The sequence below is a fragment of the Lepidochelys olivacea genome (assembly GCF_965140295.1).
Source record: "Lepidochelys olivacea isolate rLepOli2 genome assembly, chromosome: 9".
Taxonomy (NCBI): Eukaryota; Metazoa; Chordata; order Testudines; family Cheloniidae; genus Lepidochelys; species Lepidochelys olivacea.
In genome coordinates this window covers 25,672,373-25,687,229 of record NC_140419.1, presented here as the reverse complement: position 1 = coordinate 25,687,229, position 14,857 = coordinate 25,672,373, and the positions used below count along the sequence as shown (strand labels likewise).

The following is a 14,857-nucleotide window of genomic DNA, read 5'->3' as shown; positions in this document are numbered from 1 at the left end:
AGATGAAGAGGTAACATAAGACTACTAACACCATGGAGTTTAAAAAATTCAGTACTACTACTAGAAATATGCAAAAGCCAATCAAGTTAAATAAGAACTCATACCCAGAACTATGCCAGAGTCATTCCACAGGAAAAGAATGAGACAGTCATACTGGCTTATGCTTTATAATGGAAAGTGAAAAACAGAATAGAAAGCACTTGAAAGTGTCTTAAGGTACACTACTGTAATTGATTGAAAGTTGAAAACTTTAATGTCTAATGTGATCACATTTGTTTCCATTTTAGAGTTTATTGCCACAGAAATTTTCTGATATCGATAGTCATTTCTCTTACCTTCCTGCTCGACCTTTCCTTTGTTTGGCATTAGCTTTACTAACCCACTCTGCTGCCATTGTGCTAATGTTGTTCTGTGTATCAAAGTGAGTTTCTTTTATTTTTCCTCCATCTATGACGTACACCACATCATCAATAGTAATGCTGTCAAAAATAAGTGGTTTTCTTACTTTACAGTATGCATAGAAAAGTTATTCTACAGAGTGCAGGATATACTTTATCTACTTGCTGTACTAATTGATTAATTATATTTACAAACTTCATTGGTGTCATTTTAAGAGCTCTGCAAATACAACAAATGAAACTTATTTGCTGCATGTCAAGAGAATAGAGGGACAATCCTGCACACATTTTAAAAACATTCATTTCACATTTCTCTGAAGTAAGGCTAAGCAGCTCCTGCTCTGCTGAAGCACAACAGCAAGTATAATGTAGTGATAATATTATTTGGTATCACTCACTAGTAGATGCCACATTACCACAGAATCATTCTAAAAGGGGCAAATAAGTGGAAGATGTGTGTGTGTTTTTAAAAACGCATTTCATATACCAAAAACAGTAAGATTAATTCTCCAAAGCCATGCCATATGCTAAAAGAATTTCTAAAGCTTTGCCATGAACTGAAATCGACACTTACATGAGCCCCTGCAGATGATCTCCATGCTTCAGCAGGACTCATAGCTGAAGCTATCTGGCATAGTTTACATTACATGTTATAAGAAAGTATGGAAGATTTACAGAAGGATGCTCTAGTTTTAAATAAATATAGAAAGTATTGGACAGAACTTAAGAAAACATAAGCATGGTAAAAAGGGGCTAATGTACATTAGCTTAATTTATATGAAAAGTCTGACCAATACTTAAAAAGCTTCAAGCATCTAAAGATGGCATTATGGAAGCTCATGTTTATTGTCTTAACTTCTATATTTTCTCAGTTTACAAGTGAAAATGTGGTTTAACTGTCAGCTCTGCAAACTCAACATGGGATCTTACAGTCAATTTGTATATTTTCTGAAGCATGAACTGTCAATATTCTACAGTGGAATGTAGTCAACAGTCATGTTGATGAGCAATGCAAAAAAGAGACAACCAGGCCCTGCAGTGGTAACAGGATTCAAATAAAGAGGTAAAAAGCTTGTCAGGAGTAGTAAGTAGCTCAGATTAATAATACTACAGATCTGTTCACTGAGTCACTTTATGACCATTCCACAGAGCAATCAGCTTCCAATAAAAAGGTTTGAAGATTTAATCAATCTAGTCTAGCATATTTATAAAGAAAAAATCCCTAATTCACTGTACCACCTATTTATGAATAACCAAATGCATGTTATCAGAAATATTTAACAGATTTACATTTTTGCTTTAATGTTATGATTTAGCATTTATTTTGCAAGAATTGTGTTATTTGATTAAAACGTGGCTACCTACGTAGAAACAAAAATATGTTTTACCTAGTCTCTGCAATGTTGGTAGCAATTACAATTTTCCGTACTCCAGGAGGGGTCTTTTTAAAAACCTGAAAAGATATATAATTAACAGAAGTAAAACAGACTATTTATCAAAACCAAACAAAGCACAAAGTCATTCTGAGTGTTTTGCAGGTCTGAACAGTTACACTTGCCCTCCTATCTGTTTTCCAGCAACTGCTTTCATGCAGTTAACGGACTTGGAAATTGTTTGTGAAAGGATCCCTATCATAGAACTTCAATAATTCACGTGTATTCCCTAAATATAGTTAAACATAAGTATATTATGGTGATGAATATCTTCTTTAATAAGAGTATTTTATACACATACACGTGTGCGCTAAACAATGCAATAATCAACACCATGTTCAAAGGTACCTGCAGCAGTGCTATCTGGATAGATAAGCACTATAAAAATACAAATGGACTATTTCCTACAAGCCAAAGAGAAATTTAACACTTAGTTTTATTTCAAATTATGCCTAAGCTATATTTGGGGGGGGGGGGGAAGGAACCTATAGCAAAACATTTTTATCCTCAAAATCTATGTGTTCAGAAGATTTCACTTGAAACAAAAAGACATTTATTATAATTTACCAATGTTTACTATATAGTTTAACACAATAAAAGTTAAGAATATTGTAAGTAATGAAACATACCTGTGTCTGATTAACGGTAGGCATCAGTGAATGCAGAGGTATAATAATGAATCTATCTGAAAGTTAAAACAGTAAACATAATGGTATGTCATGGAAAATTCAATGCTGTACTGCAAAACTAAATCTGGACACAAAGGATAAAAAAGGAGGAGCTGTAAATCTACTGTTTCTCAATCCTAGTCACCTTTCTTCAAACAGGTATAAATGTACTTTCCAGTACTTTGGTAATACATTATACCTAAGTTAACGCTTCTTTTGACCACACCATATCCAGCTAACCTGCATTACTCTAAATTTTCATTGGAGAAAGGGGATGAAAAACTTACTAAATACAGAATTATGTCCCAGTCTGAACAGGTCATATCTCTGTTAGGTTGTTCAGGATATGAGCATCTACAATTAAAGTTAAAAAAAACCTACACACATTCCTGTGCCAAACAAACATATTAAAATAATGTTTAGCTATAACTATGCTGAGGTTTTTGACAAGCATAGCTACATGGCAATCACCCAGTTTCTCCGGATAAAGAACTCATTTCTCTCTATAAACAGTCTTCCATTTTGGATCTAGCACAACAAGTCAGATTCATATACCATCAATTCAAGAAACAACACGTTGATTCAAATGACCACTCAGTTATTTTGAATGGACTCTGTGATTCTGAAATATTTCCATTTCTAAAATTAGTGACATTTCACTAATAAGAAGGACATTAATTCAAAACACTCCAAAACAGGAGGGTTAAGCCTGTTCTATATGCACTACATTAATGACAGCAGCCTTAAAAATTCTGCTCAAGTGTTAACCTTGAACGAAGGATCAAGGGCAAAAAGTGTGTTCTCACCCAATACGGTGAAACTTAAATAGAAACAAACATACAGAGCATTCTGTTGAGATACAGATGTAACCCTTTCATTTTAAAGTCTTTTTCTTAAGTTCTACAAGCTTTTGCAATTGTGACAAAATTGTACTTTTGTGTTCGGCCATTTGATTTTGGGATTAAAAAAGTTATATGAAATAATGCAGTTTAATTTAACTGATACATTATGGAAAAATTACCAGTTTCCATGGAGTTTTTAAAAGGTTAACACATTTCTAATGAGTTAATTTGTGATCAGTTGCATCTTCAATCCATATTCTATCAGATGCTTTGTTCAGGTTCCACACTAACATATAAGCAATACTACAGAGAACAAAAGTGGCTTCTGCTGGCAATGCAGTACTGGCTGGTTAATGACAGATGAAGTGCTTAGCAACAAGCTGACTGTCAGCATTGAAAATATGAGCCAATGGCCTTCCAGTTGGTCAACAGCAAAGTCGTCAGCAAAAAGAAGAGAAAGGCGGCAGTCAGCCACAGGAAAATATTTTAAACCATTGTCCTTGGTTTAATTCTAAAAATCATAGCATCCATTTATAGTGGCCCTCTAAGCATATCTGTGCTGTAACATCTGTATCTTTAGGGTAATTTTAAGATTTTGAAAAAAAAGGAAACTGGTAAGATCTGTGGAACAGAACTTGCTGTACTGTATTTGGGACTAGTTAGCATAACTTGAGAGCTTCTAAATATGCAAAAACCAAAAAATCATTTAGTATCAGTTCTGCAGATACTTGATTGAAAGCATTTGCAATATACCAAGAGTGGTGTTTAAGAGATCACCTATCTTTACTGTTTTATCTATACCTAGTATCAAATGTGGCAACAATTTGTTGCTGTGGAAATTACCATCTTTGGAATTATCACTGGAGGTAGGAATATACTCCATGTTTGTGTTTTTATACAATGGTACTTTGTACACCTGTATTCTTGTGATGAAAACCAGTTTTAACTTACAAGTCCAGAAGTGAACGCTTTATATATAGGCTTGGCTAAATTCACTTTTAATTTTTTTTAAATAAATTCAATGGATAATATCAATGTTTGTTTTAAAGTATATTTTCAATTTCTAGAAATTAAAATTTTTCATAGATGCAGGAATTATTGGGGGGGGTGTCAAACAATTATTTAATGAGAGTAGACAATGAGATTAAAAAAAGTTAAAGCTTTATAACTATTAAAAATCAAATTGTCAACATCACATCAAAATATACAAATTAAATATCCTTAAACCAAACTCTAATAAGTCCTCAAGCAGCATTTTTCTGACTTTGCCTGTGTGTAAATTTCATTGGTCATCGATGAAAATATTTTTGGTTGGTTTGTGGGTGTACTATGAAATCAATGTTTATAGATAAAAATCTAATCCTTCTAAGCCTATTAATATACCTGTCCACTTCAATACTTAGGCTATGTCTACACTGCAATTAGAAAACCATGGCTGGCCCAAGCTGGCTGACTTGGACTAAGGGGCTGTTTAATTGCAGTATAGACGTTCCGGCTTGGGCTGGAATCTAGGCTCTGGAACACTCATCTCACAGGTCTTAGAGCTTGGACCCTGTGAGATGGGAAGGTCCCACAGCCCAGGCTCCAGTCTGAACATCTGTACCACAATTAAACAGCCCCTTAGTTCAAATCAGCTGACAAGCCAGCCACGGGTTTTTAACTGCAATATAAACATACTGTTAGTTCCCTTCAACAATTGCTATCTGAAGCAGCAACACTTCCCCAAACCACTGGTATCTAAAGCACAGGGCAAACAGTTCAGTGGCAGGAGGGAATAAAAGCACCACTGGGGACAGAATTATAACAAAGCTTTGTAGAAGAAATAAGTTTTAAAGGAGTTGTCAACAGCAAAGAGGAAGGAAAAAAGGAAAGTTCATATTTGGATAGAGATGGACCATCCAGGAGAGTTCTGTATATGAGAATGGACAGAAGGTGGGAGATGTGGCTTTGAGAGTCATCAACGTGGAGATGGAAACTCAACCATGGGAATAAATGTCATCGGCAAGATCTTTGGATGAAAGACAATACATAAAGCGCAAAGATATCGTATATATAATGAGCACAGAGAGGAGGGAGCTAGGAAAAGAATAGAGGGATGCCAACAAAGATGGAGAAGCGGATGAACCAGAAAAGTTGCTGAAGAAATGGTCACTAAGAAAGAACAAAATGCTATTCTTATAATTATTTTTTACCTGACTTAAACATGACTTGTGACATCAAGAGGTCATGTAAAGTGCTAATATTGTCCCAGCCTGGGAGAAACACCAGTATTGCACCATCCTATACATGAATGGAAAAAGAGATTAAATTACATACTAAATACTCAAACATTTGTACATTTGTGTAAATATCTTGGATAGATGACATTTAACTTGAGGCACTACTGAATCAAATATTCCACAAAATTTTATGAGCTTTTTTTTTTTTTTTAAAACAGGAATGACTGCATACATTTTATCTGAATTTTAAAAAAATTCCAATGGAAATTTGATTTTAAAAGGTTCTATAGTGTTTGCAATCCACAATATTGTAGCTCTGCACTAGTTTGAGAAACTGACAGTGTAACTAAATAAGAGAACTATGAACAAGTCTATTTTAATTTTCCAAACAAAAGAATGCAAAGTAAGCAGCACAAACAGCAAAAAGTTATTTTTCTCAGGTTTTAATTATCTAACAAGTTATTTGTAACATAGGAAATCTGATATTTATAAATATGGTTTTTTTGATACCCGACTATCCCTTTAAAATAAGGTAACAGTCAACAGATGCGTTGCTTGTCCAAAGAAGGCAGAATTATTCCATGGTCCACTTATTTCTTCCTATAATTAAGTCATATTGCAGTGCTTGATATCCATTATACTGTCTCAAGTGTAGAACCTTTATGACAATGTATATAAGTAACAAATATCTTTTTCTCAGAATTTCATTAGGGATTTTAATCACTAATGTATTCCTGCATATTCCGTGACATACTTTCTCAAATAAAAACCAGCAGAATGAAACTTGAATTCTAAATAAGCTTAACTTAAAGAGAAAACAATTACCACACTGGATCAGACCCAATGGCAATCTAGTCTGGTATCCTGCTTCTAGCACCAGCAAAAGCACGATGCTGCAGAAGTAAGCAATAGTAAGAATTCAAGTCCATTAATTTTTATTAATTACTATTAATTAGTTTACAAGTTAACAGCCTTAAAACAAGCCAGGACAAGAGCCTCCTAGTTGTGTGTTTAGTAAACATCTGAACTAATAGGACATCATTAAATTATAATAATTCACAGGCTTCACTGCATTTACTCAGCTGAAATAATTTAAACTATTTGCCCAGTACATGATACCTTAAAGGAATAAATTACAACTCAAAACAGTACAGTTAATTTTTCTACCCATTTGTCAACAAAGAGCAAGAAGGTGGAAGGCTGGTGATTTACTTCTATGTTCATGAAGTTTCCAGGCAGTGTTTTTAATGTGATTTTGCACAATTAAATTCTTCACTACATTCTTTGATTACTACACTACTGATATCGCTTTTGACGTACACATTGAGTACAACAATGAATTTAAAGATATCAACTAGCAATAAATGCATTTAAATTTTATGCTACCTTCCATCAAAGGACTGCAAAACACTTCACAAATAATTTATTAAGCCTTAATATCCAATTAAACTATTACTCCCACTTAACAGATGGGAAAAAACAAGGTGTGTCAATGTCAGAACTAGTAGGAGATTCTCAGACATCTAGCTCTGTGCTTTATTCACTAAACAATGCTACCTGTCTAGGTTATAAGGGCTATGTAATATGGTTCAGTATCACTAAGAGAAGCATGAATTTTTTAGGGTGAGATTCTCAAAGCTGCTACGAAGATTTAGATGCAAACTCTTGTCAAAGGCCCCTATTCAGGAAGGCACTTATGCACTTCCTTACTTTAAGCACATGCTTAAATCTTGTTGACTTCAACAAGGCATGTGCTTAAGTGCATTCCTGAATCAGAGCCTTAAATGAAAATTATGCACTAAAGCCTACAGGTGATTATGAAAATCTCAGTCTCAATGTAGTGATGTAACCCAAAATAATTTCCATCTACGTTTTGACATTTTTAGTGACTGCTGATCACAATGCAGAATTTCCTGAAGTGTGGTGTCATGTTCTAACGTTGTATCCTTTTCCCATGGCTGTTAAAATAGATCACACCTAATATTTTTATTGTAACACTACTGAAACCAGAGAAGAATCTTAACTTAAAATATTTTATTTGGAGTGAGTGATTTTGTAAAAAATATAAATCCAATGGGAACATGCACAAGCCCGTATAAGGCTTTTGTTCCTTTAGATATGTAGCTCCTAGTGGGAGGAAAAACAGTTTGCTAAGCAGTATGACTTGAGAACATTTATAGGATTGATTGTTAGTGGCAGATTTTTGGTTTCAGCATAATAATTCAAATCTATAATTAAAATCGAGCTTTCTGAAAACTGTTAGACACCATGAGTCAAGTGATCTTAGCTAGAAAGAAAATTAACTTATTAAAATAAGTTACGCAAATCATAGAGAAACTCACCTCTTCCTCTAGGACAATGTGTCTGATAAGTGCAGCTATAAGGTCAAGATCAATCTTGTCATCATCCATCATTTCCAATGCATCTATAGTACCTGCTGAATACCTATAGTGTGTACATAATGACAGGTTTTAAGAAAAAAAACATTCACTCATTTCAAGTGTTTCTATTACAAGGCAATTGCAATTTGACAGCAAAGAAAATGCAGTATTCTTGTATGATATAGTTCTCTTTTGTTTATACACTAGACTTGCATAGATCTATACCACATTTGCCCTAGATTTAGAGTCTGGAATAATGTGAGAGCTTTAAGACAATGATACTTTGCTCTAAATAATTTGAGACAGTTAGGTCACACTATGACAGACATAAAATTAGTACAAAGTGAGACTGCATAATATTTAGCCCATGTACTTAACATATACAAAATGTTTTGAGTTCCATTGATAAGCAAAGTGAAGTGTCAAGTTTCTGAATATAACATGTCCAAATTAAGCTAAATTAATTATTTGGTTTAACAAAGTTGCTGCAGCCAAATATTTCATGCTTCACCATTCAAACTAATTAAGTGCCTCAGGGACTTAACTCTTCAAGCCAGCAGTTATCCAATCAGTGAAGACCTTGGAATGCATTATAAATGAGTCATTAAAAATCACTGAAGTTCCAGCAAAAAGGGGAAGGAAGAGAAGTCTGAGAGGAGAAAGTGGTGAACTTTGAAAAAGACAGGGATGACAAGTGAAGCAACATGTCCCTGTGGTGGGGAACATGTTGCACAACTTTTTTTTTTTAAATCATTTTTCCATTGCTTGAATGTTGTAGTGTAAAGCTCTGAAAAGTGGGGCAAAAAAGGTGTTTACTGGGTTCCTGAAAAGGAGATCTTCCTTCCTTATCCCTGTCATGACCCTATTGAAGGAAAAACAGGTGAGACATGATGGGGTTAAGATAACTTTTGCTCCCCAGTCACCCTATTTCCATTCCCCCTCCTGCAGGAAATTACTCCTCAAAAGCCTGTGGGCAAGGAAGGCTTAACTGCCTGGGATATTAATGCTGCTACAATTTGTTTTTCTTACCGTAACTGACCAATGCATTTTGCTCAAACAAAATCTCCCATAGAGGAACATGTTTTCGAAAAGAGGTCCACTTGCAAAACTTGTAAATTGACATTTAGGCTTCCAACTGGTCATTTATGGGTAGAATCTTTGTAATTATGTGTTCAAGTGTAGGCAAACAATTGAGCCACACATATATAATCCAGTTTTGGAGTATGGCCTCAGAATGGACAAAATGGTTAGTATGGTAGGGAAGTGAGCAGGATGTAATTCGTGCAGTCCTGGGAGAAGGATTGGCTGGGTTGTCCATTCACAAAAAATGGATTTCTAGGATGGATTATATCATGCCTCTTGAAATAACCAGTGTAATGTCCATGAGAGCAAAGCAGTGTAAACAACCAAAGGGAAAGGACTGAAAAAAATCAAAGAATATCAGTTAAAATGGTAAGTATAACAAAGGTTTGGTTTATGTTATTTTTAATCCGTTTGTTTAGAGGGTTATGAAGGAATAGTCTGAAGAAAAGGATGTCAAAAATATTTTTAAAACATTGTGGAGTGTTTACTGTTCTGTTTTGTTGATTATGAGGCCAGACTACTAGCAATATCTACTACAAAGGGAAAGATAGAGCAAGTAGGGAAGCCATCAGGGAAATAGTTAGGGATCAGAGTATAAGCAGCCTGACAGTTTGATGAATAGAAAGAATTGTGGACTATACATGTGCATGCCAATAGTAAATGGCGGATTGCGACTTCTGCCCCTACATCAGACTTGGAGTCTGCAACTTTTAATTTAACCAAGCATGTGTGATACTATGCTAGTATGTTGACTCATGTAGAACACACTTACACTTAGCATTGAACTGCACTACTCACAATGTTATAGCCATCTTTATGTAACTGGCAATCATGTTATAAAAACTAATTAATTGCATGTTTCTCAGCTGTAGAAGTACATAGATAATTGGTAATACCGGACAGCATAGAAATGAACAAATAAGACCTACCTTCCTCGCAGCTGCCTTAGATAATCTGGCCATCGTTCTCTATAGATTTCTTCTCTCTCTTCCTTTTCTGGTCTGCTTATGTGTCCTTGCATAAAGCCCTTCTTCAACCGTGGTCTGCAATCTGTATCTTTTGGAGTATATCTAAAGTACATATTTATTATGGTAATTTAATATTTTATTTTAATTTAAAAATTAAAAAAAACCACTTCTTAAAGGCTAACAAATACATTGGTGATTCAGCCCACTGATAATATCGTGCAAGATTTTAGTTGTACCTTGTAATATTATGCTTTAAAGAAAAACAGCTGAAGAAGCCTTATCTACAAAGTGGGCTCCATTTCTACAAAGCATAAAAATAGGCAGAAAAAGAATTATTGAAGTTTCTCTAGCTACCTGAAAATGCAAAGATGATCAAGCATTTTAACATGAATAACTGACCTAGTTTGGGAGGGGGAAAAAAATAAAAAACCAAAGGACTTCAAGTTGAGATTTTTTTTTTTTAATTTGATTTTGACTACTGACAGCATCTTGCTAAAAATATGATGCCATTTGTGAAAACACAGAAAAAACTACTGAATTTTCCATGGTCAAAAATGCTTTTTTAAAAACAAGATGTTTGCCATCAGTTCAGAAATGTCAGTTGTCATTTGAAACAAGACTGAAATACACATCAATTTATTCATGGTGCGATGCGACTTGCAACTGTGGAAAATCCAAACTGCTAGGCTGAGTAAAAGTGAACATCATTCTACATATTTGCCTAGTAGTATCCAACAGTTATGTGGATCTTTACTTTCAGAAATAGACTGACCTTAACTTTTCAATTGTGTCTTCCAAAAGATATTCCACAACAGGGAAGGTGAATCCAGGTATATGGATCATGGGACAATTGTCTATTGAGGAAGAGTGCAACTTCTTAATTCTTAGAAAACTAATAAAATATACTTAATACTGTAACAATATTCTATATCAAAAATAGTTACAAAAAATGTCAAACAGTTCCTTTCTACTTAACTGCATATCTATTAAGTTTGATTTTCATGTACACTTAATGCTTGTGAAAAGTATCAAGTTAACACCCCCAGAAAGTCACTAAATAGACCACCACAGGCAACAGCAGTGCATACTTCTCTATGTTCTAACCAATGTGACTGAAACCCAAGGCAGATGAACCACTTGTAGACTGGCTGGAATACCACAGGAAGATTTGCACTGCCTATCACTCACTCATGCCCTCTTCGGGTGCTAAATGAGAGTTTTAAAAATTAAAGATAATGCCAACCTCCGTTTGGCAACTTATAGTGTTCAGAACTGTAGAGTTAATGCAAGGCATCTCATGGAGGAAAACAAAAGCAGCAATACAGAACCATGATGGGATAAATCAAGGAATCTCTAAGATTGCACCCTACTTTGAGGCCTCTTAACATTGATATAATCATTGTTTTTGATTTAAGTCAAACCCACACTTTTCTTTTTTTAAAACCGCATTATTAAAAAGTACAAGTCCAAAATATATAGCAAATATTAAGTATGTTACATATCTTATAAATATTACAATTCAAGCATATCACCCACCAAAATATTCTGAAAATTTCTCAGCATTCAAAGTAGCACTCATCAGTATTACTTTCAGGTCTGGTCGAACATTTAGAAGATCTTTAATAACAGTCATTAAGACATCTGATTGAAGATTTCTTTCATGGATTTCATCAAGAATAACATGACTAACACTGGACAACTGCCTAAAATAAAAGAACGCAAAGTTGATAACATTTATGTTTAGCAGAAGCAAGGCATTTAAAAAAAAAAAAGAGAGACAGACACACAAGTGCTAAAGAATGGAAACAAAACACAGAAGCATTAAAAAGCCAGCTCACTAAAACACTGATAGTTGTATTCACTAGTTTCTTTTTAAATATAAATACTTACTTGTCTGATTGGAGCCACTGGAGGACGATTCCTGTTGTACAATACAAAATGGAACCTTGTTTCCTTGGTAACCGACTGAAAAGAGATGCATTAAGAATTCTTGAATTCTCTTTTCTAATATTTTACAAAGTACTTTGAAAGCTCCAAAGCAGAATGCACTTTAAAGTGTCTATAATGACAGTCTACATCATTCAACTTATTCTCTAGGCCTGCTCATTTAGAACTAAATTAGTGCAAAACGGGATTAAGTCAGGGCTAGACCACAGTATGCCTATGATGAGGAATGGATCATTTGCAATCTAACAGTACCAGGCTTTACAGCCATTATTTGTCAGGATTAGCTTTTCCCTACTCATCCCAAATTGTTGTTAGACTAAAGACAAGGCAAAATATTGTTCTCTGTTAAACAGCGTTTATACATGAGAATATAATTTAGCTCCATGAATAATTGTACATCCTGAATAAAAACCATCTGTGTACAAAAACAACACTGAAAGATCAAATTACAGCATATTCTCTATTTTTAGCTTTTCAGCTTAGTTTTTCATTTAAGGATTATTCCAGATACATCAGCACCTACACTAGGGCCCTAAGCCTGCAAACACTGACGCAACATGCTTAACCTTACATGATTTGAATCAGACTATACATGGTAGTCAAATTAAACATATGCATAAATGTTCCCAGGATCAGGGCCTAAAACAGTTGACATTTTTAACTTTAACACTCCCTTCTATATGTCTGTTGTAATAAGGCTGTTTCCAGATTGCACAAGCTGTGATTTTCAACTTGACCAGTCAAATGGTTTCCAGTGTAACCAGAATTAGTACACAAGATATTTTTAAGTCTTTGAACCATAACATTGTTTTGTTCCTTCTCTGCCTCAACCAGATCTCTTATCTCACTCACCTTTTAAGTTCAACAGTTTAAGATGTGCATATTGATAGCCTGTTTACACTGTGCTATTTGTAATCCTTCCACCATGTGGTGTTCATTTTGTTTATCTATAAAGGATTAAAATCCCCTTTAAATTAACAGAATTACAGATTTAAACTTGCTCCCCCGTCACAGGAAAGTAGACTACACTACAAAAATTGACTTCTCACCAATTTAAGTGGCATCAAAGTTCAACCATTGTAGTCAAGCTTTCAAGTAAGTACTTATTTTTCCTCCCAACCATTTACAGGAAAATTGCTCAGGAATCCCCTCTGGGTGAAAGCAGTTAAGTATGTTCTGTCTATGCTTAAAATAGTATTTCAAATTTTCCCGTTTGATTTATATTAGATTTGTCAGTTTACATTCAAGTCAGCATACAAACACCAAGAAAACTATCATTTACCTCTGGAGACGAATTTGGTATCCTGTACTCTTGCCATTACCACACACTTCTGCCCTTTCAGCTGCAACTCTCTCTGCCACCTTAAAATCAAACCAAATAGCATCATGTTAAAAAAAAATAAAAATAAATAAGGCTTATCTGAACTTACAGGTATTCTTCAGTAGAAACTGTCTACCATAAAGAAGTTACATGTCAGTTTATAATAATGCTAAAACTACCTTTAATACCCTCCTCTGATGGATACAGCACTCCTTCGCCACAATCCAGGAACTGGTGTATAACCCAAAATATATTTCAAAAGACAGTAGAGCTGTTTTATAAAGGATGGAACTAAAGGTATTTCAATCCTCCCCCTTATAACTTAATACCATGACATGCAACTCTTTACAGTAGTGGAAATCCTCTTTACAACCCAGCACCTCCTATTTGTACTTAATGGAAACTATGCATTTTGTACATTCTAGTAGTCAAACTTCACGAGATAAACCAAGCTGAGAAACGCTCACCTCTAATTTTCTTTATCAATAGTTTGAGATCGAATTGTTTAGCAACGGTTAGCTGTACTATTCTGTGACCATCACACAGGATTGAGAAATGAGGCTGTAAGCATAGAAGACACTAATTTTTGAAGCTGTGCTGCTTCGTCCAGGAAAGTAATAGGAAAACACTTTCTGGACAGCTCAAGAACAGCAAGACATAAGGTATCCAAAAAGCAAGAGTCTAAGTACAGACCCTTTTACATTTTCCTTTACCCTTAACTATGCCCATATTAGGTAAGAGTGCTGAGCAGGATACCCAATTAATAAGATCCACAAAGGTCTATAGGTAAGTTCTGGGTGAACTTCCACTACCCTTGCAGGTTGCACAGACCTGCCGAAGAGTTCAGCTTCAATGCTGCTTCCTTCAGAAGAGCAACACTGAACTCCAATCCTGCACATACGTACTTGATAGATGCTTCAACATGACTCAAATACATTAATTATGGGTGCAACTATTCGCAGAATTGGGAATTTAAAATTGTAAACTCTTTGAGGGAATGACACATCCTATATGCTTGTACAGTGCATTGCAAAACGAGGCCTGGTTCTGATTAGGAACTTTGGGCAGTACTGCAATACAAGTAGTAAATAATTTGTCCACAATTTCTCTATTGCAAAAGGAAATTAATATTCAAAGAAACAATTAATTCTTCAGCACTGCACTTACTGAGATAGCACTGATCCTCCTAGGTTGGGTACATACAATCCTGCAAGCAGATCCTTTCCCTCTCTCTATACAGTCATCCAGAATGAACTGAGTAACTTGTGTCGTCTTTCCACAACCAGTCTCACCACTTATCACAGTCACCTGATTATTATTGATCATAGTTATCAGTTCCTATTTTAAAAGGAAAATATAATGTTATGTTGACAAATAGTCTTTTTAAACTGTATAATTCCCTATTCTTTTGAATTCAATTTAAAAGAACAAGCCACAGTACTTTAAAGGGACACATTTAGACACACATTTTATTAACAGTTTAGGGCCAGAGGTTCAAAGTGTGCCATTCACTTTAAATATATGACTAAGGCCATGCACAAATTACTTGTGTATACAGAATGAATACTATCATTTATGAAAATAGGGTTGCACAATG

At 34.8% G+C, this 14,857-nt stretch overlaps 1 protein-coding gene across 1 annotated transcript in view; it reads right to left on the bottom strand.

Moving 5' to 3' along the window:
• The window catches only part of DHX36 (DEAH-box helicase 36), a 41,619-nt gene that overhangs the window by 11,936 nt on the left and 14,826 nt on the right, over window positions 1-14,857 (bottom strand). Inside the window, exons 5-15 of the mRNA XM_084638696.1 lie at window positions 14,428-14,598; window positions 13,222-13,301; window positions 11,883-11,957; window positions 11,529-11,695; window positions 10,765-10,846; window positions 9,954-10,094; window positions 7,903-8,005; window positions 5,534-5,621; window positions 2,461-2,516; window positions 1,787-1,851; window positions 336-479 (exon numbers count right to left, since the gene is read on the bottom strand). Coding sequence (XP_084494822.1) covers window positions 336-479; window positions 1,787-1,851; window positions 2,461-2,516; window positions 5,534-5,621; window positions 7,903-8,005; window positions 9,954-10,094; window positions 10,765-10,846; window positions 11,529-11,695; window positions 11,883-11,957; window positions 13,222-13,301; window positions 14,428-14,598 — 1,172 coding nt within the window. The remainder of the gene's footprint in view (window positions 1-335; window positions 480-1,786; window positions 1,852-2,460; window positions 2,517-5,533; window positions 5,622-7,902; window positions 8,006-9,953; window positions 10,095-10,764; window positions 10,847-11,528; window positions 11,696-11,882; window positions 11,958-13,221; window positions 13,302-14,427; window positions 14,599-14,857) is intronic.